We start from the raw sequence: 25,241 nt of genomic DNA, 5'->3' as shown, positions 1-25,241 counted from the left end.
CCTGACCCCAGCCCCCGCCCCTCACTCCACTCCGCAGCCCTCCGTGGTGCCTGCGGCACCTGGCCGGCCAGAGCCCACAGAGGCAGGATTCCCCACTCTTCCCGGTCTGGACCCAAGCTCATGGGTGGGGCCCACGGGCTCTGAGAAGAGCCCCCTTGGGTGCGCGCTGCTCACGTCTTCCAGCGTCCTTGAACCTCAAGGTTCTGCGCCGGGGCAGCTGGGGGCTGACAGCCACTCAGCCGGGAGCCGGGAGCGGCACAAGCCCCGGCCTCTGGCTCGGTCGCGGAGCAGCAGCTTCAGCTCCTGCTTCTCCTGGATGAGCTGCACAAGCCGGCGCGGCTCTTCGTTCTCCTGCGCCGGCCGCCGGATCTCCTGCCGCAGGCCCTCGTCGCTGCTGAGGAGGGACGTGCCTGGCAGCAGTGGGGTGGCAGCTGCCAGCGGCTGGCAGGCGGGCTGGGGACAGCGGATCCCGCCATTGTGAGGTCCGCGGCTGCGCCTGTCCCATGCCTTAAGCGCATTCCAGGGCTTTAGAGCCAGGGCCCAGCAGGTCCAACCACCCAGAGGGGTGCATCCAGCTCTGACCTCTGGCCTCCTGAGGGCTGAATGCCTAGAGGAGCCCACATATGCTCCAGGCCCTGCAGTGCCTCGAGGAAGGCCCTCCTGGAGAAGGAAGCTTCTTCATCCCAGCCTGACACAGGTGTGTTGCAGGGAGAAAGGGTATAAGGTTCAGGCATCCCCACGCACCAGCCTGGACACTTGCTGGTCACCAGCTGCTGCAGCACCCATGCCTGCCTGTGCCACGTGGACCTGGGTGGCAAGTTCAGACATGGTCCCTGAGGCATTCCCACCAGCACAGCATCCGAAGGGGTCAGGATGGGGGATGTTTGAGCTGCCCTGAGAAAGGGGATGGTTCTGGCCCAGCAGCAGCAGGAACTAAGCAGCAGAGCCTAAAGTGGACCAGAGCCTGTGGGGTCGGGCGAGCCCACAAGTGTGCTGGGATGGGACTAGAGGCAAAGAGATGGACCAGGCAGTGGTCCGCCTGTTTTGGGGTGTCAGGGAGTGGTACTGTCATAGGGAGGGCAGGTGCCCTGGACAAAGTGCCACATGCAGGGCCAGAACCTCAGGGGAGAATGTAGGGCAGGTGGCAGGAAGGCCCCATGAGTGGTCCAAGGACAGCAGATACCTGCAGCAGGGGAACCACCCCAGGTTGGCAATAGGGTTTATATTTTGGAACATATAAATTTCTTTCACCCAAATTTATTTTAAATTGACCCAAAATTATTCTGTGCTCTAATGGGACAGTTCCATGCAATTGCCATCATTTTGTGTCTTTCTCTTACATTATTATTATAATTTATTTCACATCATCATTTCCTTTTTGCTGCTTTGCTTAGTTCAGCTTCCATCTGTTAACTGGTAGGTTCTGGGACTCTAACTTTCCTGGCTGCTTCAGGGTGGTGGGGTGACCTCTGGTTCAGGGTCCTCGTCTGTGCTGTCCACGGTGGGGGACGCCTCTGAGGGCGACGTTCTAGGAGACTGAGTGGCAACTGCACTTAATCTCAATGGAAATAATGACAATTTTAATAGTTCCTATAATTAGGAAATAATTATGATTCTAAGGATTATGACGCATTTTTGGCAGGACTAGAGCTCTTACCCCAAAAGAATGACAGGCCCAAGGCAGTCAATTTCCAACTCGGACTCTCCAGAAGCCAGAAGGTGCAGTGGTAGGCAGAATCACAAGAAAGTTCCCAAGGTTTTCTGCCCTGGTGTGCATGCCTGGCATGATCCGAAGGACTATGAATAGAATGGATTTTATTCCCATGATTAGGTTATGTTATATGGCACGACTGAGGATAAAGGGAGCTTATACTGAGTAAGCCTTACTTAATCAGGTGAGCCCTTAAAAGGACTGATGGAAGACAGATGGTTTCACTCATGTGTGGAGTATAAGAACAAAGCAAAAACTGAAGAAACAAAACAGCAGCAGACTCACAGAACCCAAGAATGGACTAACAGTTGCCAAAGGGAAAGGGACTGGGGAGGATGGGTGGGAAGGGAGAGATAAGGGGGAAAAGGGGCATTATGATTAGCAGACATAAGGTCATGGGGAAGGCAGTACAGCACAGAGAAGACAAGTAGTGACTCTGTAGCATCTTACTATGCTGATGGACAGTGACTATAATGGGGTGTGTGGGGGGGACTTGATAATAGGGGGAGTCTAGTAACCACAATGTTGCTCATTTAACTGTATATTAATGATAGAAAAAAAAAAGACTTGTGGAAGACACACACAGCATGAAAGAGATTCCATGCAAGGGAGGCTCTCCATTGCTGGAGGAGACCGTGGGCAGGAATGTGGGCAGTCTAGGCACTGGCTGGTCAAATCATTGAAAGACAAAGAGAAAACCTCAAAAGTCACAAGATAAAAATAACTAACCACAGAGGGAGGAGCCAAGATGGCGGCATGAGTAGAGCAGCGGAAATCTCCTCCCAAAACCATACATATTTTTGAAAATACAACAAATACAACTATCCCTAAAAGAGAGACCAGAAGATACAGGACAACAGCCAGACCACATCCACACCTGTGAGAACCCAGCGCCTTACAAAGGGGGTAAGATACAAGCCCCGGCCCGGTGGGACCTGAGCACCCATCCCCCCAGCTCCCAGCAGGAGGAGAGGAGTCAGAGCCAGGAGGGAGACGGAGCCCAGGACTGCTGAACACCCAGCCCCAGCCATCCGCACTAGAGCGCAGACACACAGTGCGTGGGGTGCTGGAAACTAGGGAAACGGGACAGTAAAACCTGCGAGTGGGTCCCCCTGGCTGGCGCCCCGGGGACAAAGAAAAGAGGGTGCTTTTTCAGAGTCTTAAAGGGACAGGGACCCCACCGCTGGACGGAAGCGTCCCGGCACACTCAGCCCAGCAGCTGGGAATCCTGGGGAACTCCAGGCGCCCGAACCCCCTGGGCAGCAGGGCAACTTGGAGGCCCCTCACGGCGATAAACAGCTTCCTGCCCGTTCCCCCTACGGCGCTGCCCCATCATAGTGGAGTAGCAGCCTGAGGCTAGTCACACCCACAGCAGCCTGGGCAAGAATCAGACCCCATCTGCACGCAGCTGCCCAGCACAAGCCGCTAGGGGTCGCCGTTCTCCCAGGAGAGGAAGGCCACAAACTGGCAAGAAGGGACGTTCCCCCAGCCAACACACATGCCAGCTCCCCACAACTACCTCTTTCACCATGAAAAGGCAGAAGAATTCGATCCAGACCAGACTAACAGAGACAACTCCTGAGAAGGAGCTTGGGGAGATAGACCTAAGCAATCTTTCTGAAGAAGAATTCAAAATAAAGGTCATAACCATGCTGATGGACTTGCACAGAAATATGCAAGAGCTAACGGACAAAGTAGGGAGGGAGACTACAGAAATAAAACAATCTCTGGAAGGACTTAAAAGCAGAATGGATGAGATGCAAGACGCCATTGATGGAATAGAAACCAGAGAACAGGAACGCATAGAAGCTGAGGCAGAGAGAGATAAAAGGATCTCCAGGAATGAAACAATGTTAAGAGAACCGTGTGACCAATCCAAAAGGAACAATAGCTGCATTATAGGGGTACCAGAAGAAGAAGAGAGATAAAAAGGGATAGAAAGTGTATTTGAAGAAATAATTGCTGAAAACTTCCCCAAACTGGGGGAGGAAATAGTCGATCAGGCCATGGAAGTGTACAGAACTCCCAACAGAAGGAACCCAAGGAGGACAACACCAAGACATATAATAATTAAAATGGCAAAGATCAAGGACAAGGACAGAGTATTAAGGGCAGCTAGAGAGAAAAAGGTCACCTACAAAGGAAAACCCATCAGGCTATCATCAGACTTCTCAACAGAAACCTTACAGGCCAGAAGAGAATGGCATGATATACTTAACGCAATGAAAGAGAAGGGCCTTGAACCAAGGATACTGTATCCAGCACGATTATCACTTAAATTTGAAGGAGGGATTAAACAATTCCCAGACAAGCAAAAGCTGAGGGAATTTGCCTCCCACAAACCACCTCTACAGGGTATTTTAGGGGGACTGCTCTAGATGGGAGCACTCCTAAGACTAAATAGATGTCACCAGAGAAAATAAAATCATACCAAAGAGAGCAGACCAACCAAATACTAACTAAAGGCAAAACATAAAATCAACTACCAACTAAAGCAGTCAAAGGAAACACAAAAGAGCACAGAATAAAACACGCAACATATAAAGAATGGAGGAGGAGGAATAAGAAGGGAGATAAATAAAGAATCAGCAGACTGTGTTTATAACAGCTCAATAAGCGAGTTAAGTTAGACAGTAAGATAGTAAAGAAGCTAACCTTGAACATTTGGTAACCACGAATCTAAAGCCTGCAATGGCAATAAGTACATATCTTTCAATAATCACCCTAAATGTAAATGGATTGAATGCACCAATCAAAAGACACAGAGTGAACATATGGGATGTGAACATTCCCCAGGAATGGGTTGTTTTAATTTGTCTGATTTCTCTCAGACTGTTCAAGTTCAGTTGGACAATATCCACCATATCATAGATAAGTTTTCACAAATGCCTAAGGTGCCTAACTGGTTTTCTCGGTTTCACTGGAGATGGCTGGTAATTACAGGTATGCTTTGGTTATGTAACTATACTCCTATTATGTTAATGTGTGTGCGCAATTTAAGTAGTAGCTTAAAACCTATACATGCTGAAGTTACTCTACAAGAAGATATGTCAAAGAAATAATCAATCTTCCCATGTTTTCTTCCGCCTGCTACTTCTATAGCTTTTCTTCGTCCTTCCTAATTACAACCCTTAAATAGAATTCGTGCCTCATATCAAATTTACCGAGTATCATAATTCTTCCAAGTGGTAAAGATACCTCAAGACAAATGCTGGGCATAGAAGCTACAGGGCATAAATATGCAAAGAAGTAAAAAGCTAACTTTTTCAAACAATAAGGCTTCTCTCTCACTTACCAACTTTACATTTCCCTGTATGGCCCCGGAAGATGACTGGTTAGCCAGAGACGGGTAAGATTCCTCAAGGGAGGAACAACCTAAGACAGGCACAGTCGCAGGGGGGCCATCAGGTGAGAAATTGGGGATCAACAGAGGTGAGGCTTAGAACCTCACCCCCCCTGTTCTGAGAGAAATCTTCTGCATACGTGGATGTTTTATTGCCCTTGTCTAGCTTGGATTAACACATAGTCTACAGGCACACACCTGATCATCTGCATTTGCTCTCTTACAACGCTAAACTATGTTTTCTACCTTTATCTTGTACCTACCTACCACTTCAGCATTTTATTAAAAATAATAATAATGAAGAGAAATGTGGTATCCACATATAAATCAAGTATAAAAATCAAATGAGTATTCATATTTGAACTGACTGTTTAGAGTTCATAATGCATGAGCAAAACCGAAAGTTTCTGTGATGACTGCCCTTGTACTGTTCACTATGTAACTTATTCATTATGTAAGAATTTGTTCTACATGTAAAAACTTGTTTGTTATGCCTCAGAAGATTGGAGACTGATGAAAATTAGGCTTGGGGTGGAATAATGATTGTGCATTGAGCATTGACTCCCCTATACAGAATTTTATTGTCGTTAACAACCATTTGATCAATAAATATGAGAGATGCCCTCACAAAAAAAAAAAAAAAAAAAGGACAGACTTCCAATGGTAAAATAAATATGTAACCGGGATGTAATGTATAGCATAAGGAATATAGTCAAGATATTGTAACAGCCTGGTAGGGTGATAGCTGGAACCTAGAATTATGTATATAAATGTTCTACCACTGTGTTGTACACTTGAAACTCATGTAATGTAATACTGTGCGTCAACTACCCTTCAATAAAAATAATTATTAAAAAATAAATAAATAAATAAATAAATAAATAAATAAATAAATAAATAAATAAATAAAAAAGACACAGAGTAACAGAATGGATAAAAAAGCAAGACCCATCTATATGCTGCTTACAAGAAACTCACCTCAAACCCAAAGACATGCACAGACTAAAAGTCAAGGGATGGGAAAAGATATTTAATGCAAACAACAGGGAGAAAAAAGCAGGGGTTGCAGTACTAATATCAGACAAAATAGATTTCAATACAAAAAAAGTAACAAGAGATAAAGAAGGACATTACATAATGATAAAGGGCTCAGTCCAACAAGAGGATATAACCATTCTAAATATATATGCACCCAACACAGGAGCACCAGCATATGTGAAACAAATACTAACAAAATTAAAGGAGAAAAGAGAATGCAATGCATTCATTCTAGGAGACTTCAACACACCACTCACTCCAAAGGACAGATCCACCAGACAGAAAATAAGTAAGCACACAGAGGCACAGAACAACACACTAGAACAGATGGACCAAACAGACATCTATAGAACTCTACATCCAAACGCAACAGAATACACATTCTTCTCAAGTGCACATGGAAAATTCTCCAGAATAGACCACATACTAGGCCAAAAAAGAGCCTCAGTAAATTAAAAAAAATTGAAATTCTACCAACCAACTTTTCAGACCACCAAGGTATAAAACTAGAAATAAATTGTACAAAGAAAGCAAAAAGGCTCACAAACACATGGAGGCTTAACAACATGCTCCTAAATAATCAATGGATCAACAACCAAATTAAAATAGACATCAAGCAATGTATGGAAACAAATGACAACAATGATACAAAGTCCCAACTTCTGTGGGACGCAGCGAAAGCAGTCTTAAGAGGAAAGTATATAGCAATCCAGGCATATTTAAAGAAGGAAGAACAATCCCAAATGAATAGTCTAATGTCACAATTATCGAAATTGGAAAAGAAGAACAAATGAGGCCTAAAGTCAGCAGAAGGAGGGACATAATAAAGATCAAAGAAGAAATAAATAAAATTGAGAATAAAACAATAGAAAAAATAATTGAAACCAAGAGCTGGTTCTTTGAGAAAATAAATAAAATAGATAAGCCTCAAGCCAGACTTATTAAAAGAAAAAGAGAGTCAACACACATCAACAGAATCAGAAACGAGAAAGGAAAAATCACGACGGACCCCACAGAAATACAAAGAATTATTAGAGAATACTATGAAAACCTATATGCTAACAAGCTGGAAAACCTAGAAGAAATGGACAACTTCCTAGAAAAATACAACCTTCCAAGACTGACCAAGGAAGAAACACAAAATCTAAACAGACCAATTACCAGCAACGAAATTGAAGCGGTAATCAAAACACAACCCAAGAACAAAACCCCCGGGCCAGATGGATTTACCTCAGAATTTTATCAGACATACAGAGAAGACATAATATCCATTTTCCTTAAAGTTTCCCAAATAATAGAAGAGGAGGGAATACTCCCAAACTCATACTATGAAGCCAACATCACTCTAATACCAAAACCAGGCAAAGACCCCAGTAAAAAAGAAAATTACAGACCAATATCCCTGATGAACGTAGATGCAAAATACTCTACAAAATATTAGCAAACCGAATTCAAAAATACATCAAAAGGATCATAAACCATGACCAAGTGGGATCCATCTCAGGGATGCAAGGATGGTACAATATTAAAAAATCCATCAACATCATCCACTACATAAACAAAAAGAAGGACAAAAACCACATGATCATCTCCATAGATGCTGAGAAAGCATTTGACAAAGTTCAACACCCATGCATGATAAAAACCCTCAACAAAATGGGTATAGAGGGGAAGTACCTCAACCTAATAAAGGCCATATATGATAAACCCACAGCCAACATCATACTGAACAGCGAGAAGCTGAAAGCTTTTCCCCTGAGATTGGGAACAAGACAGGGATGCCCACTCTCCCCACTGTTATTCAACATAGTACTGGAGGTCCTAGCCACGGCAATTAGGCAAAACAAAGAAATACAAGGAATCCAGATTGGTAAAGAAGAAGTTAAACTGTCACTATTTGCAGATGACATGATATTGTACAAAAAAAAACTAAATTCCCATGTTTTCTGCCGCCTGCTACTTCTATAGCTTTTCTTCTTCCTTCCTAATTACAACCCTTAAATAGAATTCATGCCTCATATCAAATTTACCGAGTATCATAATTCTTCCAAGTGGTAAAGATACCTCAAGACAAATGCTGGGCAAAGAAGCCACAGGGCATAAATATGCAAAGAAGTAAAAAGCTAACCTTTTCAAACAATAAGGCTTCCCTCTCACTTACCAACTTTACATTTCCCTGTATGGCCCCAGAAGATGACTGGTTAGCCAGAGACGGGTAAGATTCCTCAAGGGAGGAACAACCTAAGACAGGCACAGTCGCAGGGGGGCCATCAGGTGAGAAATTGGGGATCAACAGAGGTGAGGCTTAGAACCTCACCCCCCCGTTCTGAGAGAAATCTTCTGCATACATGGATGTTTTATTGCCCTTGTCTAGCTTGGATTAACACATAGTCTACAGGCACACACCTGATCATCTACATTTGCTCTCTTACAACACTGAACTATGTTTTCTACCTTTATCTTGTATCTACCTACCAATTCAGCATTTTATTAAAAATAATAATAATAAAGAGAGAAATGTGGTATCCACATATAAATCAAGTATAAAAACCAAATGAGTATTCATATTTGAACTGACTGTTTATAGTTCATAATGCATGAGCAAAACCGAAGGTTTCTGTGATGGCTGCCCTTGTACTGTTCACCATGTAACTTATTCACTATGTAAGAATTTGTTCTCCATGTAAGCACTTGTTTGTTATGCCTCAGAAGATTGGAGACTGACGAAAATTAGGCTTGGGGTGGATTAATGATTGTGCATTGAGCATTGACTCCCCTATACAGAATTTTATTGTTGTTAACAACCATTTGATCAATAAATATGAGAGATGCCCTCACACACACACAAAAAAAGTATACACTTCCAATGGTAAAATAATAAGTAACCGGGATGTAATGAATATAGTCAAGATATTGTAACAGCTTGGTATGGTGATAGCTGGTACCTAGAATTGTCATGTATATAAATGTTGAATCACTATGTTGTACACCTGAAACTAATGTAATGTAATACTGTGTGTCAACTACCCTTCAATAAAAAATAATTATCTAAAAAAAAAACAAAACCTAAAGAATCCACTCCAAAAGTACTAGAACTAATATCAGAATTCAGCAAAGTTGCAGGATACAAAATTAACACACAGAAATCTATGGCTTTCCTATACACTAACAATGAACTAATAGAAAGAGAAATCAGGAAAACAATTCCATTCACAATTGCACCAAAAAGAATAAAATACCTAGGAATAAACCTAACCAAGGAAGTGAAAGACCTATTCCCTGAAAAGTACAGGACACTCTTAAGAGAAATTAAAGAGGACACTAACAAATGGAAACTCATCCCATGTTCTTGGCTAGGAAGAATTAATATCGTCAAAATGGCCATCCTGCCCAAAGCAAAGAATTGCAGATTCAGTGCAATCCCTATCAAATTACCAACAGCATTATTCAATGAACTGGAACAAATAGCTCAAAAATTCATATGGAAACACCAAAGACCCCAAATAGCCAAAGCAACCTGAGAAGGAAGAATAAAGTGGGGGGATCTCGCACCCCAACTTCAAGCTCTACTACAAAGCTATAGTAATCAAGACAATTTGGTACTGGCACAAGAACAGAGCCACAGACCAGTGGAACAGAATAGAGACTCCAGACATTAACCCAAACATATATGGTCAATTAATATACGATAAAGGAGCCATGGACATACGATGGGGAAATGACAGCCTCTTCAACAGATGGTGTTGGCAAAAACTGGACAGCTTCATGTAGGAGAATGAAACTGTATCATTGTCTAACTCCATACACAAAAGTAAATTAGAAATGGATCAAAGACCTGAATGTAAGACATGAAACCATAAAACTCTTAGAAAAAAACATAGGCAAAAATCTCTTGGACATTAACATGAGCAACTTTTTCATGAACATATCTCCCTGGGCAAGGGAAACAAAAGCAAAAATGAACAAGTGGGACTATATCAAGCTGAAAAGCTTCTGTACAGCAAAGGACACCATCAATAGAACAAAAAGGTACCCTACAGTATGGGAGAATATTTTCGTAAATGACAGATTCAATAAAGGGTTGACATCCACAATATATAAAGAGCTCACACACCTCAACAAACAAAAATCAAATAATCCAATTAAAAAATGGGTAGAGGAGCTGAACAGACACTTCTCCAGAGAAGAAATTCAGATGGCCAACAGACACATGAAAAGATGCTCCACATTGCTTGTCGTCAGAGAAATGCAAATTAAAACCACAATGAGATATCACCTCACACCAGTAAGGATCGCCACCATCCAAAGACAAACTACAACAAATGTTGGTGAGGTTGTGGAGAAAGGGGAATCCTACACTGCTAGTGGGAACATAAATTAGTTCAACCATTGTGGAAAGCAATATGGAGGTACCTCAAAAAGCTCAAAACAGACTTACCATTTGACCCAGGAATTCCACTCCTAGGAATTTACCCTAAGAATGCAGCAGCCCAGTTTGAAAAAGACACATGCACCCCTATGTTTATCGCAGCACTATTTACAATAGCCAAGAAATGGAAGCAACCTAAGTGTCCATCAGTAGATGAATGGATAAAGAAGATGTGGTACATATACACAATGGAATATTATTCAGCCATAAGAAGAAAATAAATCCTACCATTTGCAACAACATGTATGGAGCTAGAGGGTATTATGCTCAGTGAAATAAGCCAAGCAGAGAAAGACAAGTACCAAATGATTTCACTCATCTGTGGAGTATAAGAACAAAGAAAAACTGAAGGAGCAAAACAGCAGCAGACTCACAGAACCCTAGAATGGACTAACAGTTACCAAAGGGAAAGGGACTGGGGAGGATGGGTCGGTAGGGAGGGATAAGGGCGGGGAAAAAGAAAGCGGGCCTTACAATTAGCATGTATCATGTGGGGGGGCACGGGGAGGGCTGTGCAACCCAGAGACGACAAGTAGTGATTCTACAGCATCTTACTAGGCTGATGGACAGTGACTGTAATGAGGTTTGTGGGGGTGACTTGGTGAAGCGGGAAGAGTAGTAAACATAATGTTCTTCATGTGATTGTAGATTAATGATACCAAAAAAAAATAAAATAAAATAACCTCAAGTAAGAGATTCCAACAAGACCAACAAGCAACTTGTCATCAGGAGCAGTGGGGCCCGGGAGACAATGGGACGACACACTGAAAGCCATTTTAAAACCCAAGCCAGAATGCTATGATCTGGAAACTGGAAATCAAGGTGAAATAAAGACGGTCCAAGATACACAGGGACAGATAATGCATTGCTAGCAGATCTACCTCACAAAAAACACTAAAGTTCTTCAGAAGATAGCAATGCAGGAAAATCCTGAACTCACCTCCTCCTACTGACACAATAAATTACAGCTGTGTACTGAATAATTTCCTCTGAGAAAGACCTGAAAAACTGAGCCTCCACAACAAAGGACAAAAGGGCAGCATTGAAATGGTCAAGAGAGGCAGAGACATAGTCAAGCCAAAAACCCCACCCCATGGTGATCCACAATCAGGAAAGGTCTCAGAAATAAAGAAATTTTCACAAAGAAGCAAGGGTTCTGTGCTCCACATCAGGCACCCCAGCCCCTAGATCCTGTACAGGAGAAACAAGCTCCCAAAATACCTGGCCCTGAAAACCAACAGCAAATACATACAGAACAATTGTAGGACTGCAGGGAACAGAGACCCTGCTCTTTAAGGCCTCATGCACAGAGTCACTCACTCTGGGATGCAGCACGAAAACACCAGTTTGAAAAGTGCCTTGGCTGCATGTGAATGAGACCCATTTACTAATCTTAAAGTGTCTGCCAGAGAGGCAGGGACTTGCTGGGACTCCCCAGGGACAGAGACACTCGCAGGCACCATGTCTGCGATGTCATTCTAACTTGCTAGTGCTAGTACTGGTGGGCACCATTTTGGAACTCTTCCTATAACTTGTCAGTGCCAGAGAGCACACCCCACTGAGGGCTCCACCCGCCCCTGCACCACAGCCACATGCCACAGCCACACAGCAGGCAGGCCTGTGCGGCTCTCACAGAGGATGCCCCTGGAGTGCCTGGCGCTGGAGGCCGGTGGGGACAGTGCTCCTCAGCCCCACAGGGCATCTCCTACACAAGACTGGAAGGAGCTGATTTGCCTAATACATAGAAAAAAACAGTCGGGTAAAATGCTAAGATACAGGATTATGTTCCAGATGAATGAACAGGACAAGACCTCAGGAAAATACCTTAATGAAACAGAGATAAGCAACCTACCTGACAAAAGAGTTCACAGTAATCACCATAAAGATGCTTATCGACCTGCAGAATGAGTGAACTCGGAATTCCAAGAGATGGAAACCATAAGAAAATACCAAACAGAGTCACAAAGCTGAAGAACACATGACTGGCCTGAAAAATACACTAGACTAGACAGATTCAGCAGCAGACGAGATAGAGCAGAAGAAACAATCAGTGAGCTGGAAGGCAAAGTGATGGAATTCACCCAAACAGAGCAACAAGAAGAATGTTAAAAGGTAAAGATACTTCAAGGGACCTTTGGGACCACACCAAGCAGAACAACATTCACGTGATAGGGGGTCCCAGAAGGAGGAGAGAGAGAGAGATAAAGGGCCAGAAAACTTACTTGAAAAAATAATGGCTGAAAACTTTCCTAATCTGGGGAAGGAAACAGACTTCCAGGTCCAGGAGGCACAGAGAGTTCTAAACAAGACGAACCTAAGGAGATCCACACCAAACACATTACAATTAAAATAGTAAAGGTTAAAGGTAAAGAATCTTAAAACAGTAAGAGAAAAACAATTTGTTGCATACAAGGGAAACCCATTAGACTATCAGCAGATTTTCAGCAGAATCTTAGCAGCCCAGAAGGGAGCAGCCTGACATATTCAAAGTGCTGAAAGGAAAAAACTTCCAATGAAGAATTCTCTACCCAGCAAGATTATCATTCAGAATAAAAGGAGATTAAGAGTTTTCCAGGTAAGCAAAAGCTAAGGGACTTTATCACCACTAAACCAACCTTTCAAGAAATGTCAAAGGGCGTTCTTCAAGCCGAAAAGAAGTGTTACTAATTAATAACATGAAAACATAGTAAAGGAAATATCTCACTGGAAAAGGTAAATATATAGTAAAATGAATGGACCAGTCACTTATAAAACAAGTATTAAGGTTCTAAGATGAAATTATTAAAAGTAACTAAAACTATAGTTATTAGTTAAGGAATGTATAAAATTAAAACATATAAAATGTGACATCAAAAATATAAAATGTGGGGGGAGGGCAGTAAAAATATAAAGTTTTGGAATCTGTTCAAATTTAAGTTCCTATCAACATAAAACCCATTATTACATACATAGGATTTTATATGTGAATCTCACAGTAACCACAAAGGAAAACTTATCGTAAATACACAAAAGAAAATGAGAAAAGAATCTAAACATAACACTAAAGAAAGCCATCAAACCTCAAGGGCAGAGGGGAGAAGGAAGTAGGAGCAGAGAACTACAAAAACAGCCAGAAAACAATTAACAAAATGGCAATACGTACATACCTATCAATAATTACTCTAGCTGTAAATTAACTAAATTACCCAATCAAAGGACAGAGTGGCTAATGAATGTATAAAAAAAGAAAAACAAGACCCACCTCTGTATTGCCTCTGAGACTCACTTCAGAAGTAAGGACACACAGACTGGGAGCGAAGCGATGGAGAAAGACACTCCATGCAAATGGAAATGGAAAATAAAGCTGTTGTAGCTATCAGACAAAATAGACTTCAAGAGGAAGTCTGTACTAAAAGACAAAGAAGGTCACTACATAATGACTAAGGGGTCAATCTAGTAAGAAAATATAACATTTGTAAGTATATATACACCCAATATATGTATATCAAAATACATAAAGCAGATAATAATGGATCTAAAGGGAGAAACTGACAGCAATACAGTAATAGTAGGGGACTTTAACACCACAGTTACATCCCCAGGTGGGTCATCTGGACAGGAAATCAGTAAGGAAACACTGGCCTTAAATGACAAATTTGACCAAGTGGTGATTGATAGATACAGAACATCCCATCCAAAAGCAGAATACACATTCTCCTCAACTGCACATAGAACATTCTCTAGGATATATCACATGTAAGTACACAAAACAAGTCTCAATGAATTCAAGAAGATTGAAATCATATCAAGCATCTTTTTAGAACACAATGGTGTGAAATTGGAAATCAATGACAAGATGAAAACTAGAAAAAACACAAAAAAATGTGGGGAATAAATAACCTGTTACTGAACAACCAATGTATCATCGAAGAACTCAAAGGGGAAATAAAAAAATAACTAAGACAAATGAAAACAGAAATATGATGTACCAAAATCTATAGGATGTACCAAAAATAATTCTAAGAGAGAAATTCACAGCAACACAGGCCTACCCCACAGCACCAGAAATATGTCAACCAGTCTAACCTTATACCTAAAGAAATTAGAAAAAGAAGAACAGACAAAGCCCAAAGGAAGCAAATAATAAAGATCAGAGCAGAAAGAAATGAATAGAGATGAAAAAGACAATAGCAAAGGGCAGTGAAACTAAGAGCTGGTTCTTTGAAAAGATAAACAAAATTGACAAACCTTTAGCTAGACTAACCAAGAAAAAAAGAGGGCTCAAATAAATAAGAAACGAAAAAGAAGTTACAACCAATGCCACATAAGAAACTAATATGAATAATTACATACCGACACATTTGACAACCTAGAAGAAATAGGATCCTAGAAATATACAATCTTCAAAGACTGAAGCATGAAGAAATCGTAACTCTGAATGGAGTGTTTTCTAGTGAGAAGTTTATGCTCACATAAACTGTGTGTACAAAAACCTCTCAGCAAACGAAATTCCAGGACCAGACAATTTCACTGTGAATTCTACCAAATATTCCAATATTTAATACCTATTCTTCTCAAACTTTTCAAAAATATTGAAGAGGAGGGAATGCTTTAAACTCATCTTATGAGGCAGCATTACCCTGATACCAAACCCAGACAAGGATTCCAAAAAAAAAAAAAGAAAATTACAGGCCAACATCCTTGATGAACATAAATGCAAAAATTCTCAACAAAATATTAGCAAACTGAATTCAACAGTACATTAAAAGGATCATACAGTATCATCAACTGGAATTTATTTCAGGGATGCAAGGATGGTTCGACATCAGCAAATCAATGTGATACATTTCATTAGCAAAATGAAATTAAAAATCAAATAATCACCTCAGCAGGTGCTGAAAAAGCATCTCACAAAATTTAATATCCATTTACATCATAAAAGTGCTGTCACCTGAAGAGGCCATCAGAGTATACATCTGAAAGACATAAGGGAACATGTTAGAAAAATACGTCAGGAAGCTAATTCATGACATTATGTGGTTTTCTGTGTTTTGTGACGTTTGTGATATTGATCAACTCAAAAAACGTGTTACATGTTGGGATTTCTTGAGAAATCTATTTAAAATCTATTTAATTTTAGATATATGATTTTGTCTTCTACTGTAAAGAGGGCCCTGCACAGAGAAGAGTCAACACAGCGGGCCTGAGATTGCTCTACTTCAGAAGACTTGCTTGCGAAGTTAGCTCACATTTAGAAACTTAGATTGGGGAGGTTCCTGCCACTCCCTGGTAAGAGTGGCTCACTGAGCATACGCTGTGTGCACAAATAAATACGGCTTATTCTGAACTTCTGCTTTCCTTCAGGGAGTTGAAAATTTGCATACATGCCAAACAGAAGGTGCCTTCTGACCAACCCCCCACGAAAGCCCTGGGTATGGAGTCTCCAGTGAGCTTCCCTGGTGGCATTTCCCACATATTGTCACCACTTCTTGCTGGGGGAATGGAGTGTGTCCTGTGCCATTTCTCTGGGAAAAGGACTCTGGAAGTGGTCTGTTTCCTCTAACTTGGCCCCATGCACCTTTTCCCTTTGCTGAGTTTAGTATCCTTCCTGTTATAAATCTTAGCCATAAGCACAACAATATGGACTGATTATTATGAGTCCTCCTAGCAAATCACTGAATCTGGGGGTGGTCTTGGGGACCACAGAGAGCTCCCAAACAGAGCTCCCAAATCTGTATAAGCTTTAGGCCTCCAAAGCCTGGACCCACCCGTGTGTGCCTACGGCTGGAACATAAGGGTCAGCCAACATGGCAGAAGTGGCCCATGACTTAAACTGGAGATGCTTCAAGACAGGAGGTTTTCATTCCTGATAAGGGGGTGACACTTCCACCAGAAGACATAGTAAAGGTTCCACTGATCTGGAAGGAACAGCCACCACTCAGCCACTAGGGGTTTCTTGGGCCCAGGACCAGCATCACTGTGATAATCCTGAACACCAGGGCCGATGAGGCACAAGAGGGCAGGACACCTGTGGGCCTTGACCTGTGTCAGTGGACAGCTGTTGCAATCTTAGCCCGGTAAGAACAGGGACAGCAAGAGCTCAAACTGCTGAGGGAAGAAGGCCCAGCTCACTCCACAGTAACAAGCCGCACAGCTGAGGAGGGGAGGGTGGGCGGTCAAGGGTGGCTGGTGGCAGAGAATGATGGCCATCACAGCCTTGGACAAGCTGCCGTGGCAGGGCTGTGGCCAGCTCACCAGCTCTGGTGCCCGGTCTTCCAGACCATGGGCCTTGGAGATGTCGTGCTTGCAGGACTCAGGCCTAGCCCACCAGTGTGTCTGCTTCACCTGCTCTCCTGACAACCTGGCACTGATCCTGTTCCTGCTGAGGGGCAGGATCCACGTTCCCTCCCCTTGAGGCTTGGCAGACATCTGTGACCACAATGACCCACAGAGTCTGGCAGAACTGACACTGTGACCTCTGAGGCTAGGTCTTAAAACACCACCCAGGCCTGCATTACTGTGTTGAGAGGCCACCTTGGACCCAGGAGCCATGCTTGAAGGAGGCCCAGGCTGCATGGAGGCCGTGTGTAGGTGTGCTGTCTCACAGTACCAGATGAGGTCCCAGCCAACAGCCAGAATCCCCTGCCAAAGACAGGAGAGAGGAAGCCTTCATGCTGCTGCCCGCCACTATCCTCGGTGACTGCAGGCAGGAAAGACCCCAAGTGCGAACCACCCAGCTGAGCCTAGGCAACCCCCAAAACTATGAGACTTAATTGCTTGTTATTTGAAATCACTAAGGTCATGCACCAAAAGGTAAAAAAAGACACACATCTCCTACAGAGTCCCTTTCTGGAAAGGGTGAGGGTATCTTTATTCTCAAAGAGAGAAAGGAAGGCCATCTTATTGCACTGTGGCAGCTCGATATGACGGGAGGGCATGAGAGGACCTGACAGACGCCATGTGTGGGCCATGCTGGGATACGGGCCGGTGTGCCTTCCTAGGCCTCATGAATGTTGGCTCCTCTCATGAACCGTGGGTTCATCTGTCCACCTTCAAATCTGAAGGGTGGGATGGGGTTTCCGCAGCACTGCAGAGGGTCTGAATAATGCAACTGATAGGGGGGAAATGAGCTTCCTGCTGGTGACCTTGACCACTGGGACAAGAGGTACCTGGGAGGAAAGCCCCTCACTTCTCCCTCCTTTAGACCTATCAGCAGTTGCATCATATTGGACTGACATGAGACGCTGGAATATATATACCAGGCCAGGAAATGAAGAGCAGCAGCATGTCAGTCAATACACTCTGCAAGCTGGCCAGGATCATGTTTGAAAAGTGACACTTGCTCTGGGTGGGAAGGGGTGAAAATGAATCCACATGCTTACAGCCTTCACCCAGAAAGTCCCTACCCTAGGTATCTGCCCACCAAGTATAAGCCCCTGGACACACACCCGCTGTCCACAGTGGAGCCGCGGCTGGGATTACATCCTCGTATGTCCACCCCAAGGGTATCAGGCAGCCAACAAAGCATTAATGAGAGTTCCGCAGGACTATTTGGACAGATTTCATAAGATAGTTTTTGAGTGAAAAACACTGAAGTGTGTATGAAATGATCTCGTTTAAAAAAATAACCAGCCATTATACAACTGCATGCATTTGTGTATGATTTGTACACACAAATCATTACATGACTATGGAGAAAGACATGAAAAAAAACATTCATTAGATTAAGGTTAAATTGCGGGGTGCGAGAGCCCAGCCAACATGGAAAATTAAAACTCTCCCAAAAAAATAAGTATGGTTACGTATCTGCATACTACTGCAAATATATTTTTAAATGGAAAAACGCGAAAACTAAACGGGAAGAAAACAAGAGAAAGTGCGTATAGTTTGGGAGAAGGAATGCATTCACGACTGTGGAAGGATCAGAAGCCACCAGAGGCAGAGCGACGCGTGCGCCCCCGGCAGCCGCTGCTCCCGCCGAGGGGGACTCGGGGGCTCCAGGCGTCAGCGAGAAGCGAAGGCTGCGGGCCCGACGGCCAGGGCGCAGGCGCAGTGGGGGCGCCCGGGACTCTGGACCAAGCGCACGCCCCTGGGGCCGTGGGAACCGCCCCCACCACAACCCAAGGGGGTGCAACCCTGGGATTCTGCTCACAGTGGATTTCCACTCCTGGCAGCCGCGAGACAGCTCCCCAAGATGTCCCCAGACACAGGTTTCCCGCCCCGGGCCGACCTCCAAACTCCCCGGGACCGGAAGTGAGGAAAGTGGTGCCGCCCGGAACTAGGTCTCGGACACCGGAAGCGCAGAGCCCAGATGCCGGAAGCCGTAGTGTCCCTCGACCCGCGGCCGAAGTACGGGAACTGGTTCTTTGTCAGGCGGAAGCGGGGCTGGCGGCCGGGCGGCATGGCGGGGCTGGAGCTCCTGTCCGACCAGGGCTACCGGGTGGACGGGCGTCGTGCCGGGGAGCTGCGCAAGATCCAGGCGCGGATGGGCGTGTTCGCGCAGGCCGACGGCTCGGCCTACATAGAGCAGGGCAACACCAAGGCGCTAGCGGTTGTCTACGGGCCGCACGAGGCGAGTGGGCGTGTGCGGGCGGACGGGTGGGGGCACCGGCCCAGCAGAGGCTCCCTGTCCCCCGCCCGTCTTCAGAGCCTGGTTCACCTGGACCTGGCGCTGCCTTTCTTCTTGGCCGCTGCCCCTCGCATTCGTCCCTTTGCCCGTCCTCGAAGCGGTCTCCCGCCCTCTCCCTCGCCTCCAGCTCTCTACTCCGATGGCGCCTCCTGGTGGCGCCTCCCCCGACTACTTTATCCATGTGGCAGGTCCACTCACCTGCAGCCACACGCTTACCTGGCTTGGCGCACCTAGCACCTCAGACATCAATTTTATTTCTCATCGTTTATTTATCCACTGGAACATGAACTCCGTGAGGACAGAGGCGTTAAATAAAACCTGGTTTTGCTGACATGCCTCCAAGCGCTGGGGGAGGTGGGGTTGGGGTTGCGGTTAAAGCCGCAGGGGTAGAAACAAGCGTGGCACGTTTGTAGAGCAGAATGGCCGCCAGTAGGGAAGTTGGAGGGTGTCCCAAGAGGCAGGAACTCGGAAGAAATTTAGGATTTTCTCTGACACGTAATGGGAGACCTTTGGGAGGTAAGTAGGAAATGTGAGTGTGTAAGGGAGACACAGTCAGACTTGATATTTGTACGTACACTTTGGCTACAAGTGGAGAATGGATTGGGAAGGGATGAGGCAAGGATGGAAACAGGTCTGTTGGAAGAGATGAGCGGTGTGCAGAGGTGAGGGTGGTTGAGAGATTGGCCAGTGGCCCCCCCCTCGGGCCGGGTTTAGGAGGTAAAGAAGCTGTGCTTGTTGATGTTGGAGTTCGAGGAAGGGCTAGTGTGAGCTGGGAGGAGCCGGCCTGGCTCATTCGTCCTTCCTCCCCCAGATCCGGGGCTCCCGGGCCCGAGCCCTCCCTGACAGGGCCCTAGTGAACTGTCAGTACAGTTCGGCCACCTTCAGCACGGGCGAACGCAAGCGGCGGCCACATGGAGACCGTAAGTCCTGCGAGATGGGCCTGCAGCTGCGTCAGACCTTTGAGGCAGCCATCCTTACACAGCTGCACCCACGCTCCCAGATTGATATCTATGTGCAGGTGAGTAGGCAGCAGCTAGAGATGGAAGGTTTAAAGGGAGGATGGGGATCAGGGGTCAGCAGCCTAATGGACTGATGCCAGAAGGGGGGGGTCCCCACAGGTGCTGCAGGCAGATGGTGGGACCTATGCAGCTTGTGTGAATGCAGCCACACTGGCAGTGCTGGACGCCGGGATACCCATGCGGGATTTTGTGTGTGCCTGCTCAGCTGGCTTTGTGGATGGCACAGCCCTGGCAGACCTCAGCCATGTGGAGGAAGCAGCTGGTGGCCCCCAGCTGGCTCTGGCCCTTCTACCAGCCTCAGGCCAGATTGCACTGCTTGAGATGGACGCCAGGCTGCATGAGGACCACCTGGAGCAGGTGCTAGAGGCTGCTGCACGGGCCGCCCGCGATGTGCACACCCTGCTGGATCGTGTGGTCCGGCAGCATGTACGTGAGGCCTCTGTTTTGCTGGGGGACTGAATATCCAGCTACCCATGCCTAGAATAAAACCCACACATAGTACTTTGTACTTTTACCTCCTCACAGTACTTTAATGTCCTGAGAGACTGTCTCCTACACATGAATCATATACCTCCTGCAGCCTCAAGATTCAAGCCCTGAAGATGAGAGGAGTATGTCCCTGGGTGGAGGGCAGCTTGTACTAGGAAAGGTTCCAGGTAGTTCAGCAACAAGGAGTGGTCTAGCAGATTAAGTCAAACCATCAGGTTATGGAATTACTGTCACCCCAACATATCCAGGGTGTTTAGCACAAGGGCGGGGGGAGAACCCGGCTGACTGTGGGTACCCACCTCGGAGATGGGGAGGGTCATGTCCCTCATCCTCTGGCTTATGGTTTGAACTGAGTGGCCCTTTTCCCCCTGGGAAGCCCTTGGGCCTGTCTCACTGCTCATCTTGGGCTCCAAAAGTCTAAGAGATACATTCTTGCCCGCAGTCTTCTCAACTCTGACCCTTTCTCTGTCATACCTGCTACTCCACTTTACTGGACCTCTCACTTCCTCCGCCTCCTGACCCTCAGCCTCTGCAGCTCTCACCCAGGGGCTGCTTTGCCCCTATCACAAGCCCTACATTTTACCTCACATGTCCCAGCCCATTTTGGCCAGAAGAACCATCTGCACCATCCTCCCTGTGGTCATCCGCTCCCGATGACCTTGGTGCTGTGCTCATGTTGATTACGCTTGGGCACCCACTTTCCATTTCTGGTGACACATCTACATGGGGAATGGGTGTGCCAAGGCTTTGGCTGTTCCGCCTACCCTACGGACGCTCGGGCCTGTCACCGACCTGGCACCGACAGTCCCCAGGCGTCCGTGCTCCAGTTTTCCTCCCACCCGCCCTAGTCGTCTCTGACTCTGCCGCGAGCCTCTGAGCCACAGCCTTTTCACTGTCCCTGGCCACCTTGGGCCGGGTTGGGCGGGTCGTCTTCACTGAACCTGCCCGCCGTCAGCTGCGGCCCGACCTTCCCAAAGCCGCTCCGGGCATGCGCCACAGGGCGCCGAGGCGGGGGTGGGAAGGGAGTAGGGTGCGCATGCGCGGCAGCGCGAGGACAGCTGGGGCCGGAAGTGCGTGCGTCCGTGCCTGCGGGCTCCGGGACCGGCGGGAGCGGTGAAGGCTGGGTCGCGAGCGCCGTCCCGGAGCTGCCTGCCCCGCCATGGGCCTCCTGTCGGACCCGGTGCGGCGGCGCGCGCTTGCCCGCCTCGTACTGCGCCTCAACGCGCCGCTCTGGTGAGAACGCGGTCCGGGGAGGCGGGGCAGGGCTCGAGCTGCCTGCGGCCTCCCCGCATTCGCACGCGTCCTCTCCCGTCCCGCGGCCCAGGTGCTGGGACTCGGTTCGGCACCTTCTGCCGCTAGTGCAGAGGTTGAGGCCACGGGCCTGGGTCCCAGCACCGTTCTCTCTCCCCGCAGCGTACTAAGCTACGTGGCGGGCATCGCCTGGTTCCTGGCGCTGGCTTTCCCACCGCTTACCCAACGCACTTACATGTCGGAGAACGCCATGGGCTCCACCATGGTGGAGGAGCAGTTTGCTGGCGGAGACCGTGCGCGGGGTTTCGCCCGGGACTTCGCTGCTCACCGCAGGAAGTCGGGGTGAGCCGCAGAGCGGGGGTACGGGCAAAGCAGTGGTGGTCAAAGCTAGGGAGCTCTGCTCAGAGGCTCTCTTTGTCTCCAGGGCTCTGCCAGTGGCCTGGCTGGGGCGGACGATGCGGTCAGTGGGGCTGGAGGTCTACTCGCAGAGTTTCTCCCGGAAACTGCCCTTTCCAGATGAGACCCACGAGCGCTATGTATTAGAGGCCGGGAGGGGAAGGGGTACCTGGAACCAAAAGCACCTTGAGGGGAGGGACTTGGGGCCTGGAAGCTTAGCGGTGGCGATGTCCAGGGCTTAGGGAAATCCCTAGTGGGCTTTCTAGGGCTAGAAGGGGAGGGGCTTCCGCCTTCCAGAGTAGGGTCGTGCTGAGGCTTCGCCGCCAATACTGTATGCAGATGGTGTCGGGCACCAACGTGTACGGCATCCTGCGGGCCCCTCGCGCTGCCAGCACTGAGTCCTTGGTGCTCACTGTACCCTGTGGTCCTGACTCTACGAACAGCCAGGCAGTGGGGCTGCTGCTGGCACTTGCTGCCCACTTCCGAGGTGAGGCTCAGAGGCAACTGCTGGCAAGCAAGGGCTTGGTCACTCCCCAGGCACTGCTGACCGTCCTTCTGGCCTCCAGGGCAGATTTATTGGGCCAAAGACATCATCTTTCTGGTGACAGAACATGACCTTCTTGGTACTGAGGCTTGGCTTGAAGCTTATCATGATGTCAATGTCACTGGTGAGTGCACTGGCCCTGCCCTGGCCCCTCTCACGGCCACTCCTCACCGGCCTCGCATTGGCAGCTCATTTGCCTGTTCTTACAGGCATGCAGTCATCCCCACTGCAGGGCCGGGCTGGGGCCATCCAGGCGGCTGTAGCCCTGGAGCTGAGCAGTGATGTGGTCACTAGCCTTGATGTGGCTGTGGAGGGGCTCAATGGGCAGCTGCCTAACCTCGACCTGCTCAACCTCTTCCAGACCTTCTGCCAGAAGGGGGGACTGCTGTGCACACTACAGGGCAAGGTAGGGTTGCCTGTGTGGTGGGAGGACATGTGGCCTGTGGGGGAAGGGAATATCTGACCACATCCCTAAACCTTCTAAGCTGCAGCCCCAGGACTGGACATCGATAGACGGGCCACTGCAGGGTCTGCAGACACTGCTGCTCATGGTTCTGCAGCAGGCCTCCGGCCGCCCCCGCGGCCCCCATGGCCTCTTCCTCCGCTACCGTGTGGAGGCTCTAACCCTACGTGGCATCAATAGTTTCCGCCAGTATAAATACGATCTGGCGGCAGTGGGCAAGTAAGTGGCTCCTGCTCTCCCTTTCCCGTTCCCTGGGGTGGGGTGCCTGGGGGTCTGGCTGGCTCTGACCCTGCCCCACACCCGGCAGGGCCCTGGAGGGCATGTTCCGCAAACTCAACCACCTTCTAGAGCGGTTGCACCAGTCCTTCTTCTTCTACCTGCTTCCTGCGCTCTCCCACTTCGTCTCCATCGGCCTCTACATGCCAGCTGCTGGTTTTTTGCTCCTGGTCCTTGGTCTCAAGATATCCTCTACTCCGCACTGTGCGCTTGGGTTCAGCCTCAGGTCCCTGCCACTCTCGGCTGGGGAGAGCCCTCCATCCTTGCATTGGGGTGTGGGGATGAGCCCGGGTCCCCCACTAGGCAGGGTCTTACCAGGGTCCTTGACTGAGCCACGCTCTGGAACTGTGGATGCAGCTGCATGAAGTTGGAGCGGGCCCTGAGGACACTCGGGGGGGCTCTGGACCCAGCCCTCCCCCCTCCCTAGCACAGGTAATGGTCCCCCCACTCCTGCTGTTGGGGTGGGCTTCTGGAATCCCACGTGATTACTGCTGCCACTCAGTCTTAACTAGTTGAGGGGATGAGGATCCTTGGGGCTCCCGTGGCCCCAGGGCCTATCTCCAGGTGCCCGTGTACCCTGCAGGGCATGGGGCTGGCCTCGCTTGTGGCGCCCTTGCTGATCTCACAGGCTGTGGGCCTGGCCCTCTATGTCCTGCCAGTGCTGGGCCAGCATGTAGCTGCCCAGCACTTCCCTGTGGCTGAGGCTGAGGCCGTGGTGCTGACCTTGCTGGCCATCTATGCAGCTGGTTTGGCCCTTCCACACAACACTCACCGGTGAGGATCTGGGCTGGCTGGGCATAGGCAGGGGACGCTCTGGACATGCAGGTGGCTTACATGCCCCTTGCCTTGTAGGGTGGTGAGTGCACAAGCCCCGGACAGGGCCTGGATGGCCCTGAAGCTGGTGGCTTTGATCTACCTGGCACTGCAGCTGGCCTGCATCACCCTCACCAACTTCTCACTGGGCTTCCTGCTGGCTGCCACCATGGTACCTGCTGCTGTGCTCACCAAGCCCTACGGGCCCCGGTATGTGCAGATCAGCTCCATGAGGTCTGCCTTGACTTGTACCTCTCCCTCTGCCCGTGTCCCCACCTCAGAGCCCACTGTGATCTTGTTCCTCCATCCAGGCCACTGTACGCTGCACTGCTGGTGCTGACAAGCCCGGCAGCCACACTCCTGGGCAGCCTGTTCCTGTGGCGGGAGCTGCAGGAGGCTCCACTGTCACTGGCTGAGGGCTGGCAACTCTTCCTGGTGGCGCTAGCGCAGGGGGTGCTGGAGCACCATATCTATGGTGCTGTACTCTTTCCGCTGTTGTCTCTGGGTCTCTACCCCTGCTGGCTGCTCTTCTGGAATGTTCTGTTCTGGAGGTGACTGCCTGCTTTGTGGCATGAAAATGGGTGGGGACTCTCTAGGCACCCCATATCTGCTCCTTCTTGGGAAATAAACAGATGTCTTGTTTCAGCTGCCTTTTGGGTTCCTGGCCTGTTGTTCATATGGGGCCTAGGGGGCCGTGGGCAAGCAGCTCTGCCTGCAGGCTTTGGCATTCCCACATGCCTCAAAGCACTGCTGGCAGGAGGGAGGTCCCAGTGGCCGTGGCCTCAGAGGAGAGCCTTGGGTGAACACTGAGCTTAGGATTTGGAAGTGGCACGAGCAGACCCTCCTGAGCCTAAGGTGTGC

At 47.8% G+C, this 25,241-nt stretch overlaps 2 protein-coding genes and 1 long non-coding RNA gene across 6 annotated transcripts; 2 read left to right on the top strand and 1 right to left on the bottom strand.

Moving 5' to 3' along the window:
* Positions 1-1,295: 1,295 nt before the first annotated feature.
* On the bottom strand, positions 1,296-18,794 carry LOC130682787 (uncharacterized). Of its 3 annotated transcripts, none has more exons than XR_008996089.1 (5): positions 18,653-18,794; positions 15,385-15,476; positions 12,744-12,835; positions 1,658-1,797; positions 1,296-1,558 (listed from the first exon to the last, which is right to left on the bottom strand). It is a non-coding gene; the product is annotated as an uncharacterized LOC130682787 (long non-coding RNA). The 3 variants fall into 3 exon arrangements; XR_008996091.1 differs by having other exon boundaries at positions 1,296-1,536; XR_008996090.1 differs by lacking the exon at positions 12,744-12,835 and having other exon boundaries at positions 18,653-18,790.
* On the top strand, positions 18,794-20,656 carry EXOSC4 (exosome component 4). Its single transcript, XM_036923145.2, has 3 exons — positions 18,794-19,072; positions 19,941-20,147; positions 20,248-20,656. Exons 1-3 carry the CDS (start codon positions 18,812-18,814, stop codon positions 20,605-20,607), a joined length of 828 nt encoding a protein of 275 aa, XP_036779040.1. The 5' UTR covers positions 18,794-18,811; the 3' UTR covers positions 20,608-20,656.
* Positions 20,657-21,676: 1,020 nt separating this feature from the next.
* On the top strand, positions 21,677-25,030 carry GPAA1 (glycosylphosphatidylinositol anchor attachment 1). Of its 2 annotated transcripts, XM_036923144.2 has the most exons (12): positions 21,677-21,870; positions 22,051-22,230; positions 22,313-22,424; positions 22,624-22,771; positions 22,851-22,952; positions 23,038-23,234; positions 23,314-23,510; positions 23,599-23,752; positions 23,904-23,999; positions 24,151-24,341; positions 24,420-24,590; positions 24,692-25,030. In XM_036923144.2, exons 1-12 carry the CDS (start codon positions 21,797-21,799, stop codon positions 24,933-24,935), a joined length of 1,866 nt encoding a protein of 621 aa, XP_036779039.2. In that variant the 5' UTR covers positions 21,677-21,796; the 3' UTR covers positions 24,936-25,030. The 2 variants fall into 2 exon arrangements, with proteins under 2 accessions (XP_036779039.2, XP_057353609.1); XM_057497626.1 differs by lacking the exons at positions 21,677-21,870; positions 22,313-22,424 and having other exon boundaries at positions 22,097-22,230.
* Positions 25,031-25,241: the final 211 nt, after the last annotated feature.

The sequence above is a fragment of the Manis pentadactyla genome, chromosome 3 (genome assembly GCF_030020395.1).
Source record: "Manis pentadactyla isolate mManPen7 chromosome 3, mManPen7.hap1, whole genome shotgun sequence".
NCBI lineage: Eukaryota > Metazoa > Chordata > Mammalia > Pholidota > Manidae > Manis > Manis pentadactyla.
The sequence above is the reverse complement of the archived record's forward strand: the minus strand, read 5'-3'. Positions and strand labels throughout refer to the sequence as shown.

What these genes read in the sequence shown, in the direction of transcription:
- EXOSC4 (XM_036923145.2), top strand. Translation starts at nt 18,812, where the DNA reads ATGCCGGAAGCCGTAGTGTCCCTCGACCCGCGGCCGAAGTACGGGAAC. An exon ending in TTGTCTACGGGCCGCACGAG is followed by an intron (nt 19,073 to 19,940) that starts GCGAGTGGGCGT and finishes TTCCTCCCCCAG; the next exon opens with ATCCGGGGCTCCCGGGCCCG. An exon ending in AGATTGATATCTATGTGCAG is followed by an intron (nt 20,148 to 20,247) that starts GTGAGTAGGCAG and finishes GGGTCCCCACAG; the next exon opens with GTGCTGCAGGCAGATGGTGG.
- GPAA1 (XM_036923144.2), top strand. Translation starts at nt 21,797, where the DNA reads ATGGGCCTCCTGTCGGACCCGGTGCGGCGGCGCGCGCTTGCCCGCCTC. An exon ending in GCTCACCGCAGGAAGTCGGG is followed by an intron (nt 22,231 to 22,312) that starts GTGAGCCGCAGA and finishes CTTTGTCTCCAG; the next exon opens with GGCTCTGCCAGTGGCCTGGC. An exon ending in ACCAAGCCCTACGGGCCCCG is followed by an intron (nt 24,591 to 24,691) that starts GTATGTGCAGAT and finishes TCCTCCATCCAG; the next exon opens with GCCACTGTACGCTGCACTGC.